Source organism: Scyliorhinus torazame, chromosome 10, assembly GCF_047496885.1.
Source record: "Scyliorhinus torazame isolate Kashiwa2021f chromosome 10, sScyTor2.1, whole genome shotgun sequence".
Classification (NCBI taxonomy): Eukaryota; Metazoa; Chordata; class Chondrichthyes; order Carcharhiniformes; family Scyliorhinidae; genus Scyliorhinus; species Scyliorhinus torazame.
In genome coordinates, this window is record NC_092716.1 from 79090717 (window position 1) to 79103083 (window position 12367).

At 43.3% G+C, this 12367-nt stretch overlaps 1 protein-coding gene across 2 annotated transcripts in view; it reads left to right on the forward strand.

The window, feature by feature from the left end:
- Window positions 1-12367, forward strand: part of slc12a4 (solute carrier family 12 member 4) — a 231030-nt gene that overhangs the window by 93815 nt on the left and 124848 nt on the right. For both annotated transcript variants that reach the window (XM_072518277.1, XM_072518278.1), the window contains exon 2: window positions 12165-12259. In XM_072518277.1, the coding sequence (XP_072374378.1) occupies window positions 12165-12259 (95 nt within the window). The remainder of the gene's footprint in view (window positions 1-12164; window positions 12260-12367) is intronic.

Here is a 12367-nt window from a genome sequence, read left to right on the forward strand (position 1 = left end):
TTATTGAGATAGGGCAGTGAAGTGGGCTTGGGTGGAGTGCTCTTTCAGAGGGTCGGTGCAGACCCGATGAGCCGAATAGCCTTCTTCTGCACTGCAGGGATTCTTTGATTCTCCAGGGCCCCGTGATGCTTCAGGCCTCTCAGCTGGGATTCACCCAAGCATGGATTGGTATAACTTGGGTGCCCTCACAAAGTCCATCGGAGAGCTCCCTCGCCGTGCAAGTCCTGGTCCCTGCCCTCCCCCATCAGAACACCCCTATCCAGACCCCCCCCCCCCTCCAGCCAACAACAGAGACCCCTGCCTAAAAGCTGAAGATCTGTCCAGGCAAGGCAGCACCTTACAAGTGTGAGAAGCTTTCTTCAAAACTTCCTTTGCGACTTAGTGGGGAGGGTTTGATGGGGGACTCTGTTTGGGGTGGAGAGCACTGGGGGGGGGCTGAGTCGGGTCAAGACAATGGTGAAGACCCCAGACCACAAAGAGCACCATTGGAAACTCCACGTTTACACGAGGAAACGATCAACTAACTCTGCAGTGCTGATCATAGATTATCATAGAATTTACAGTGCAGAAGGAGGCCATTCGGCCCATCGAGTCTGCACCGGCTCTTGGAAAGAGCACCCTACCCAAGGTCAACACCTCCACCCTATTACCACAACCCAGCAACCCCACCCAACACTAAGGGCAATTTTGGACACTAAGGGCAATTTATCACGGCCAATCCACCTAACCTGCACACCTTTGGACTGTGGGAGGAAACCGGAGCACCCGGAGGAAACCCTCGCACACATGGGGAGGACGTGCAGACTCCGCACAGACCGTGACCCAAGCCGGAATCGAACCTGGGAGCCTGGAGCTGTGAAGCAATTGTGCTATCCACAATGCTACTGTGCTGCCCTGATCATCAGCCAACGGGTGAGCGGCATAATTGAGCTGAATATATATATACTCATTGTGAAGATGCACACTTCACCCTACTGTGAAACCGATGCGGAATTAATATTCGGCAAACAACCCTCCCAAGTCATCATTCGTCTATACTCTCAAGAATATGAGGTGCATTACTTGAGAAGCAGGGAAAGATCAAAGATGCCATGACAGGCATGTGGGCAATGAATTACCCCACCTAGTTCTTGCTGGTGCAATGGCTTAAAACGGCTCAAAATTCAGCAGCAATTCTAATGTCATTGATACGGTTGACTTCGGGAATGTGATATTTAGCACTGGTGCATAGATGTGGCAAAACTAAAGTATTCCGTCCCACAACACTGAAATCCTTCACTTTGCTAAATGTGAAAAAGTGCTGAAGGGAACACAAGCCATAGATATGCACTCTGTTTCATGTAAGTCAGCTTCTATTAAAGAATAATACAACAGAGAGAGGACTAAAGACATAATTTGAATAATGTAGCCAATGTTAATCAGCTAGATGCTGACTTAAAATAGTTGCTTATTTCAGCAATGTTCGAGATGTGCCAGCATGCAGTAACACAGCATAGTGTATGTGAATAACTTGCAATGTCGTGCATGTATTTGATCTTAATATAGCTGCTGTCATTATCCCTAGTTCAAGCTATAGCTAGTTAGGAAAATTCCTAACCTCCAATGATAGCTGAACAAATCTCCTGTAACTAGACAAATGTCTTAATTTTTGGCCTGCGTTCATCCGCAACACCTCTCTTTATTTTTGTGAGCCAATGTGAAAGAAATTATGGCTGTGGAAGCCTGGTCGCTTATTCCAGCTAGCAGCAAATATTTTTCACAGGCAGCAGAAATAGCTTCAGCAAAAAGAAGTTTTCATTCATCCAAATTGCCATCCCGTTTCTGGAATATTTAGGCTTTAGACAACAAGGTCCAGTAGCTGCTAATATTTACTTGGACTCTTTATAGATCTATTATTTATATATACATGCACACATAATATATTGTTTCTGTACAGTATTTTTGTGTACATAAAATGAGTTGGGAATATGTCATAAATCTTCACTCACTTTCTCGCAGGAGAATTGCGGGCACAAAAGCATGGATTTGATCCAATCTCTGAAACTGCGTTAACATAGAACAAGAAAGAGGAGCAGAAATAGACTATATAGCCCATCGAGCCTGTTCTGCTATTCAATACAATCACAGCTGATCTTTGGCTTCCATTCTCATGGTTTCTTGAGGGACCAAAAACCTGACTGATCTCAGCCTTAAATATCATAGATCATAGAGTTTACAGTGCAGAAGGAGGCCATTCGGCTCATCGAGTGTGCACCGACTCTTGGAAAGAGCATCCTACCTAAGCCCACGCCTCCATCTCCGGAACCCAGTAACTCCATCTTACCTTTTGGACACTAAGGGGCAATTTAGCATAGCCAATCCGCCTAACCTGCACATCTTTGGACTATGGGAGGAAACCGGAGCACCCGGAGGAAACAAACGCAGACATGGGGAGAAAGTGCAATTCCAAACAGACAGTCGCCCGAGGCCGTAATTGACCCTGGGAGCTTAAAGGCAGCAGTGCTATCCATTCTGCTACCGTGCCTTTGATATATGTTCTCCTAATCTCTGCCCTAAATCATTGGCTCCTTATCTTGAAGGTGTTTCTCTCCCCGCCCCACCCCCCTCAATCTCCTCTTCCCCCACCCCTCATTCTAGATTCAGCCAGGGGAAGCAAAATCACAACCTCTATCCAATCAAGCCCCTTCAGAATTTTGTACGTTTCAATGTGCCGACTTCTAATTTTATTAGACTCCGGAGAATATAGACTTAATTTGCCTGTCATCATGGCATAACCTTTTATCCCAGATATCAATCTTGTGAACCTTTGCTGTACTGTCTCCAAGGCATGTATATCATTCCTTAAATATGGTGTCCAGTAGAGCACACAGCACTCCAGGTGTGGTCTCACCAAAGCCTTGCACATTTGCAGCTTGCCTTTCTATTCCTTGTGGTGGATTCAAGATTGGGTCTGCAGGTTTAGAACGTTCGACCAAAACTTAAGAGCTTTATTTAGAAGATGTTAACATACAGGCTGCAATATTAGACTGCCTGTTTGCCCGTGCAAACGGCCGTGACAGCAACTTCGATGACGTCACACAATCATCCTAAAGTGCCCTGTTCAAGGCTGCTTGTGAGGAAACACTATGAATACACAACATTTCCTCCCCCTTTAAATCAAAAGCCTGACACCATAAATAATATAACATTAACATCAATTAGCAACATGAACAATCCATCAACAACAGCAGTCAATACATTGGATGTTCCGGAGGTCGGCATTCTCTGTATGGTTGTTAGCGAACCTCAGGCTTCTGCTTTTTAGTATTTGCTGCAACCTCTGGTGTCTTTGGCTTGATGTGAGTGTCATCAGTGGTTATTTTAACCAGAGTCAACGTAGTGATCTGAGGTTGACTCTGTGTTTGATTCGCAATTGAGGTGCTGTTTTCCCAATTGGCTTGGTTAGCGTCAAGTTCTCTGGAAGGTCCAGGTTGTCCCTTGGCACAGCTGGATTTGGACTCTTATCGGTTCTGCCTCTGGCGGATTGATTCTTGTCGCCAAACGTTGATCTGCATATCTTCACCATATTACATCCTCTCATGTTTGTACGGTGTAGGAGACCGGTTCTGTCTGTGCTAATATGGTGGCAGGAATCCTATTTTCACTTGTGGTATAATTTCTTGCCGGAACATCTTGACGATGGCAGAAAACACAATGGTTCACCTTGTCCTCCCACCATATGATGTGAACCTGATGTTTTTTTCAACAATTTCTTTTGTCTTGAGTGGTTTTCGAAAATCAAAAGTATTTGACGTTTAACCATTAGCAATACCAGAGAAACTTGGGTTGTTGAGTACACAGTATTCCTGTACATGAGTAGGAATTGACTCAAATGGTTAGACAATGAACCTTGTTCTCTGGTTACCGTTAACAAATATTTCACTGCCTGTACAAAACGTCTGCCAGCCTATTTGTGGCAGGGTGATAAAGAACAGGCTGGATGTGTTGAATTCCATTCTCCTTCAAGTAGTTTATGAATTCTTGAGATATGTGGCCCATTATCGTTCACCAGTTGTTCAGGGTAACCAAATCTGCTGAAGATTTCACCCGATCTCTCAATTATTTCCTCCGATACATTGACTTCATGATGGCAACTTCAGGCCATTTTGAGTGAACATAGATTAGAATGAGAAACATGCGCCCTTCCAATGGTTCGGCATAATCAACATGTACCCATTACTAGGCCTCTTCTGACCATTCCACAGGTGCAACAGGCTAGTGGCGGCAGGTTCTGCACATTTGCACAAGACAAACCCATTCCCGCATTCTCCTTTATTTCAGCATCTAGCCTCGGCCACCAAAAATAGCTGCTGGCTATCTCCTTCAACTGTACAATACCACCGTAACCTTCTTGTAATTGGTTTAATATATGTTTTCTTAATAATGGTGGAATGAAGACTCCCATTCTCCAGAGGAGACAATCTGCCTGTACGAATAACTCAAATCTTCGGGTGGAATATGGCTTTAACTCAGAGTTTTGCTGCTGATGTCTTGCCTCTAAGCACCATGTCCATAACCTCCGACCATGCTGAATCACTTCTGGTATGCTTCTTCACTTGTCCAGCAGATACAGGAGTGTTATCTATTCGCTCAAAGTAGAAAATGTTTCCACATAAGCTCCTTATCAATGAAGTATTTGGCAAGGATAGTCGGGAGAGTCCATCTGTGTTGCCATGAAATAAAGGCTTGACAGACGATACTTGATTGTGCATGTGTGTGCTGACAAGAGCAATACCTACCTCTGCTTTCTGCTCACTACCAACGATGAAATCCCGGTATGAGATCCAAAAATAATTTTTAGTGGATGAGGGTCCATCAATAAAATGAATTTCCTTCAATACAGGAACTGGTAGAACTGTTTTATTCCAAAAAATGATTCCTAGGGCTTCTTTCTCTATCAGCGCATAATTGCTTACAGCTTTATTCAAGGTTTTTGATATGAAGGCTATCGTCTTCTCTTCAACTATGGGCATTATGTGGGAAACCACTGCCCCAACCCCATAAGGTGATGCCAGTTGCAAGGGTAAATTTGGATCAAAATGTGTCAGGACTTCAGACTTGAGTAGCCCCTCTTTGGCTTGCATGAATGCTCTCTCACATTGATTTCCCCCCATTTCCACATTTTATTTTGACACAGTAGAATGTGCAAGTGTTTTTGAATAGTCACCAGATTAGGGACTAATCTTCTGTAATAATTGTAGCCATCTGGGACGGCCACGTCCCGATTACAAAATGGACACCCGCAAAGAATGCAGGGAAAATCGGACAATGCTAAGAAACAAGCAGGTGCAAGCTCTGTCTGTTGATTAGAGCCTTAAACTCTCACACAGGACAGAAACAACCAAGCAATCTACATACTAATGAGCCATTTCCGGGGACAAAAGGGAAACGTTTAGATACACAATATTAAGGCAGACTCCCCGGCACCAGAAGAGGCTAAGACAAAGCAGACTAACCGTCACCAGGACACGCCCAGCGATCAGGGAACCACCCCTCTATTGGAGGAAAATCGATACGACTGATTGGGAAAGGCCCAATTAGTTGAGGCCAAGTTCAAGGCCCGCCCCCAGGGGAGAATCCTCCTCCTTTGGCTTTGGCTCTCACCGAAGAGAGAAACCAGCCTAGCAGCTACAGCAGACCAAGTAAGTTCCAAGTCAACGCACGCTACGAGATAGACGTTCCTAGTTGCTACCCTGTAAACAGCTCAACCCAGCAGCCTCAGAACCGAGCAATGGCCATTGTTCCTCTGACTGAGTGGGCACCCGAAGCGAAGTATAGGCTTTAGTAATAGTGGTAGTTTAGTTTGTAGAGTTTATGCATGAGTAGATTTGACTGTGTGTAAATAAATGAGCATTGCTTTTGAACTTACTAACTGGTGTATCGAGTCATTGATCAGTATTCGGTTCTGAACCTTGTGGCGGTGTTGAAAGATACCTGGCGACTCTCGAGCAAACGTAATTAAACAGAGCCAAATTAAGAGCCAACCAAACATTAGCAACATAATTTAGTAAGCCAAAGAAAGATCGAAGGTGTGGGTGCCTTGGTAATGGCTTTGCCTTTCTAAGGCGACTTATGCAGTCCCTTGGCGTCGATGGCATGACCAAGATATTCGATTTAAGATTGGAAAAATTCATATTTTGTCTTTTCTGCCTCTTGATTCACAATCTTCAAATCTCTGGAATGTGACATCTAGATTCCGAGATGTTCTTCCTCATTCTTCCCAGTAATCAAGATGTCATCCAGGTAACAATGGATGGATTCTGTCTAATCCTCTTAAGGTTTGGTCCAAAGCTCCTTAGAGCAACGCTGGAGCTGAAGTGATGCCAAATGGTCATCTTATTTATAGAAATAATCCTTTATGTGTCACAATCGTCAATAACTGTTGTGAATCCTGATCCATGTTCATTTGAAGATGTGCTTGACTGAGATCGATTTTACTGAAGTGTTGGCCTCCAGACACCAAGCGAATAGGTTGTCAATCAGGGCTGGAGGATACTGCTCTGCACACAGTGCAGGATTAATAGTGACTTTAAAATCACCATAAATACATACAGAACCCTCTTTTTCTCATCGGTGGTATGATCGGCATAGCACAATCATTCACGTTAACAGGTTCCAGCACTCCCATTCTGACCAGCCATTTGAATTCTGCCTCTACCTCAAGTCTGATTGCGTACGGCACTGACCTAGCCTTTAAGCATCTCGCTTGACTTTCTCCCTTGATCTTCAGCTTTACTAAGATATCCTTTGTGCTTCTCAGCTCACCTTTGAAGACAATGGCATGTTTCTTCAATATTTTGGGTAGGCCTGATTCGGAGTCTGTCATGAGATTACCTGCCCAATTTAACCTGATCTTTTTCAACCAAGTTCTTCCAGTTAGTGCCAGATCATTTACTTTGACTATGTGCAAGGACAAACCTGCCATCTGTCCATTTAATTGCACTGTTACATCAATATGGCCCCTCTTGGATCCACTTCTTCAGTGTAGGTTTTTAACACTATCTTTGAGGGTTGCCGAGCAATACATCAAAGCTTTTCTTGATCAACTGTCTCTGGCAACACAGAGATGGCTGCCCCAGTATCCACCTCCTTCACCGGCTGGCCATCCAGTAATGGAGTGACCTAATATGGGTTTGTTGCACCAGTAATAGCCAGTACCTTGAATGACAGTTCATCTTCAGACTGTGAATTGAGTTCTTTCTCACGTGCCTTTTGGGCCACGTGGACACTTTTTCCTTTATTCAACTTGCCTTTTATTTTATTATGCTGCTGCTTCTTGCACTTTGCCTGAAGCTTATTTCTTTTTCCAAAAAGCATGTGCAATGTGGCCCTTTCTGCCACAATTTCTACGCATGATGTCTTTGCACCAATAATCTGCTGCTGAGTGCCCAATTTTTGCACACCTATGTCTGTGTTTGTGTTTGCATTTCACCTGACATCTTGTGAATTCTTACCCTTGTCCTCATCTGTTGAGCTTCTTTGGCTGCTAATTCCATCGATACAGCAACTTCCAAAGCTTTCTTTAAGGTCAGGTTGCTTTCGCTTAACAACTGCTTTTGAATGGCTTCGCTCCTTAAACCACAGGCTAATTGATCTCTGCTGGTATCATTTAATACATTCAAAGTGTTTGACATACCCAAATTTGCAGTGTTCAGCCAGTCTTTTCAGGGTAGCTACAAACGTCTGTAATCAATTCACCACCTTCTTGGTTGTGCTTATGAAACCTAAACCTTTCTGTGATGACTAAATACTTTGGTGAATAGTGGCCCTGCAAAATTTGCACTATTTCTTGCATGTTTTTGTGCCCGGCTTTTCCGGCTGTACAACACTCCTAAGAAGGTTCAATGGTTTCCCTCTCCATTATGCTCAGGAATCTTGGGACTTTTATATCTGCTGCTATCTTGTTAGCTAGGACAAAATGGTTAAATCGTTCTGTGTATGAGCTCCATCGCTCTATAATCTCATCAAACAATTCCACTGAAGGACCTGCGTGTACACAATATGCATGAATGTTTAGCACTACCTTGCTTCCTTTGCCCCAAATCAAGGCACAACCCGAGCTCAGCCTTTTTCCTCTTTGTGTTTTGCAACACCCCCAGCTCTAAATTTGTTGTTGCAAGATTCTTGCTACTTACTTCTTGCTACTGAGTGTGGTTTGGACGGAGCATGTGGCAGGCCTCTCTCCAAAGTTGTTTTCATCGGATTTTTCTGTGATTTTTCTGTTCCTTTGGTGGTTGCAACTGTTGTTTGGCTCCCCCAATGCCAGCTTTCATGTAGCGATCATTTGAATTATTCATTATTTCTTCTGATGCCTACAAACGCTGTTCACCTAACTAGTTGCCAGTTTTTATGTGGTGGATTCAATATTGAGTCTGCAGGCCTTGGAGATTCAACCAAAACTTAGTGTTTTATTTAGAAGATGTTAACACTACAGGCTGCGATGTTAGACAGCCCGTTTGCCCGCACAAACGGCTGATTGTCATGCAGTCGTTCTCTTAAAGTGTCCCTGTTCGCCAATGAGGCTGCCTGTGAGGAAACACTAAAAAAAAAACTATGAATATACAGCATTCCTGTTCTCCAATCCCCTTGCAATAAAGGCAAGTATGCCATTTGTATTTCTAATTGCTTCCTGTGCTTGCATGCTAACTGTGTTCCTTGAACATGTACCCAAGTCCCTGTCAACTTGAAAATGCCTCATGTATGCCAACTAACTGCTTCCTGTCCATCAACCAATTCTCTATTCATTGCGAATACGCCTTAGAAATGGCTTTTGGAAATCTGAATATATTATGCCTACTGATTCTCCTTAATCTACCCTACTAGTTCCATCCTCAAAAAAACTCTAATAAATTTGTCATGTTGACTTTGTCTGATCATACTACAGTATACTTCTCTAGATTCATTATGAAGATTTCCTGAATAATATATTCCAGAGCTTTACCAATGACTATCAGGCTAACTGGCCTGTAGTTCCCTGTTTTCTCTTTCCCTTCTTTCTTGAATAGCATAATTACATTTGCTAACTTCCAAACCACTGGGACTGTTCTAGGATCTAGGGAATTTTGGAAAATCATAATCAGTGCATTTAATGCATCTCTTAGAATCCTGGGCAGTCTGGTCCTGGTGATTTGTGATCTGTTCCTTTCATGCTTACTGGGATCATTTATCTTCACCCCTTAACCCGTCAAGAGGGTATCTAATCTAGTAGAAACCAACAAGATTGCCCATCTTTACTAAGAATTAAAATCTAATGAGTGGTGTAAAATGCACAGATTCTCCAGCAACGGGTTTTTATTAATTTTGTCTTTGAATATCACAAAGGCATCTGCATCCATGATAAGGTCCATCTATTCAGTTGTGTCAGCTACCTTTCTGCAACCCCCCCACCACCACCTTTTCCCCTTTGCTACCATACCAAACATTCCCTCCAACCTTCCACTTGGTCCGTTTGCCTCCTCCATAGCACCCTACGTGGTCAATCACACCACCATGGTTAGTCATACCATCAACCATCTTACCCCTCAAGGAAGCCTTGGGCCTCATCTTGCCCCAGCTTCTCCTCCACCAACTGTGATTGTGTTAGACCCCATCTCATTTACTTTATCGGGGACCTTTTTTGGGTCCCAGAAAAGCTTGTTGCCACTCCATTTTCTGCAGTTGTCCACTGGCCTCGATGTCAATATGGTTCAATTTATATGAAGATTGATCGTTGAACTGGTTGGGCCTCACTATCAATCAATCGTACCATTCGGATCCAAGTTAATATCAGCATGAATACATTTTCTTCATATAATTACTCATACTAAACAAATGATGACTAGAAAAACTTGGGCATCTTTCCATCGATTCTTGTTTAAACAAATGTTCAATTTCACAGTGCCCATCAATTTTGTACACTGTACTCCCGCATTAAAAAGGCTTGAGGACAACACAAATGCAGAAAAGATGATGCATGTTTTGACTTTACAAATTTAAAAAAAACTTGAGGTGTTTGGCTTGATCGCCTTTGATCTGGATCGTAATCCACTGCAAACTGGTAGTGAAATTCTGACCTGCTGGCTTTGGCATCCTATGTGAAACCAGTTTGTCCATTTTCAATTCAGTACTACTAAGGGTGCTTACACAGAACATAACTGTCCAGAGTTGCAATTAGTATAGATATGCACGTAAAAGTTGATCTTGTGTGAAGTTGACCACATGATTTGTGACCTGAAATTTTTCATACACCTTGTATAAAAGGGGACGCTAGCTTTTCAGGGAGGAAACCCCAAAAATGTCAGAACTAAAGTGATGTGGGTGAATTTCAACCCGAGTTAGCTGTCAGCGAGAACGACGATACGGTGGAAAATCCCACGAGAATCCGAAAACGGTAGTGTCGTTGGGGGTTCAGCCCAGTAAGGGCGGTAACATCATTTAAATATATTTTACTATCCTTACCGAAGTGTGCCCCCCCCGCTACGTGATCCTCCCTTCACTGAATATTGACACCTCGCCGACGTGATGTCACATCGGCAGGGTTTAGAACAGATTCTGGAAAAATGTTAATCAGTTGAGGGGATTCCCCCCGGGGGGCGCAAAAGTAAGTATAGCCCCTGGGGGAGAGGGACAGCAGTGCTCTGGCACAGGTTGGCACTATCAGATTAACAGTGCCAACCTGGCAGTACCAACCTGTGCTGGGGCATTGCCAGAGGTAGACTCTGGTGAGACCCACAGGTGGCGGGTTTCGGGTTATGTTTATTAGCGGGGTGGGTGGGAAGAGCCCCTGATGCTGATATTTGTTGGGGGTGCTGGTTGAGGGCCGAAATGCTGATGATGGTGGTGGGGAGGGTGAGAGCCCAATGCTGATGATGGTGGTGGGGATGGTGAGAACCCCAATGCTAATGTTGGTGGAGGGAAAGTCCCCGATGCATATGGTGGGGGATGTTTGTTGGGTTTATTTTCTGTGCTGATTGTGGCATGCGACCTCTGTGGATCTGGCCTCTCTGCCTCTATTAGACCCCATCCTGCCACAATGCCATACGGTGTAAACCATGCCGCCTGAACCTTATTTTCAGAGAGATTCAAAATCTAGACTAAAAACTCGGCTGCACAGCTGGAGAGCCACATACCAGGTTTTCGTCTGAGCTGACACTCTAACAAAATATATATTTTTTAAAATACTAGTTGCATTTCCTCCAGTTCCTACTTGTCAATTGAAATAGGAAAGATGTGGATCGATTTTTGACTTTTATGGAGGAGAACCTGACTGATCTGAGAAGAAATAAGCAGCGCACATGGAAATGGTATACAGGTGCAAACTTCCAGAGCAAATATTGAAGAATTGTAGGTCCTGGCCTTGTCTTGAACCATCATCTTCAGTTTTCCTTTTAAGTGGAGGCTCAGTCCTTGCTAATCGGGCCCTGGTCTGTGCATCAAAACTTAAGTCAAGGGCTGGGGCCTAACAGTGTAATGTTTTCTAAAGGCGTGGCCTTTCCCTTTCCTTCCTTACTCCCGGACCCAGAACATCATTGAAAATGTCGGCACAACCGATGCCTGCCTGATCTTCTCTGGAATGGGGGTTCCTGAATTAAAAATACCAATAGGGGGAGAGACAATAAATGACTGGTGTGGGCACCACTTCCGTCAGTACATTGTGGATTTTTTTGAGAGCAATTATGGGTGTGCTGGGTGGTTGTGTTTTAGTTGAAAGTAATCCCTTCAAACATTCTCTCTTTAAAAGTTGATCCTATAATGCTTTATCGTAAAAATGAACCTCAACTTTCACACGGGCATATACAGTAAGTTTGAAATGTGCTCGATAAGCTCAAATGGATGTCATGCATGTAAGAACCCTGACATCTATAGTTTGTTATGTGTTGGGCAGAATAACAGGTACTTTACTGTGCATCTTTCAATGTTACAGCCAAGTGAGGTGTGCTCCTACTTGGTTTATCTTTATTATTCACTTTCCTTCCTTTCCCACATGTTGAAGACAAAAAAACTGCAATCAAAATAGGCTCAAGGCCTGTTATAAATGACATTTTGTTTGTGAAATATTTGATGCTGTACATTAAATGTTAACATGTTCAATCTACATTTTAACTTTCCTTCCATGATGAGCATAACAAAGTGCTTTTTCCCCCCAGGTCATGGATATCACAAAGAAGACAGTCCTTTCCTAAACAAAACTGACACTTTAAAAGGAAATGAATATTATGACAGAAATTTGGCCTTATTTGAGGTAATGATTTTGAATGGGGAATTTTGCTTAATATTTAAAATGCTATATTTTAGTCTGATATTTTCACATAAAGTTATAGCAATACTACAGCACAGAAGGAGGCCATTC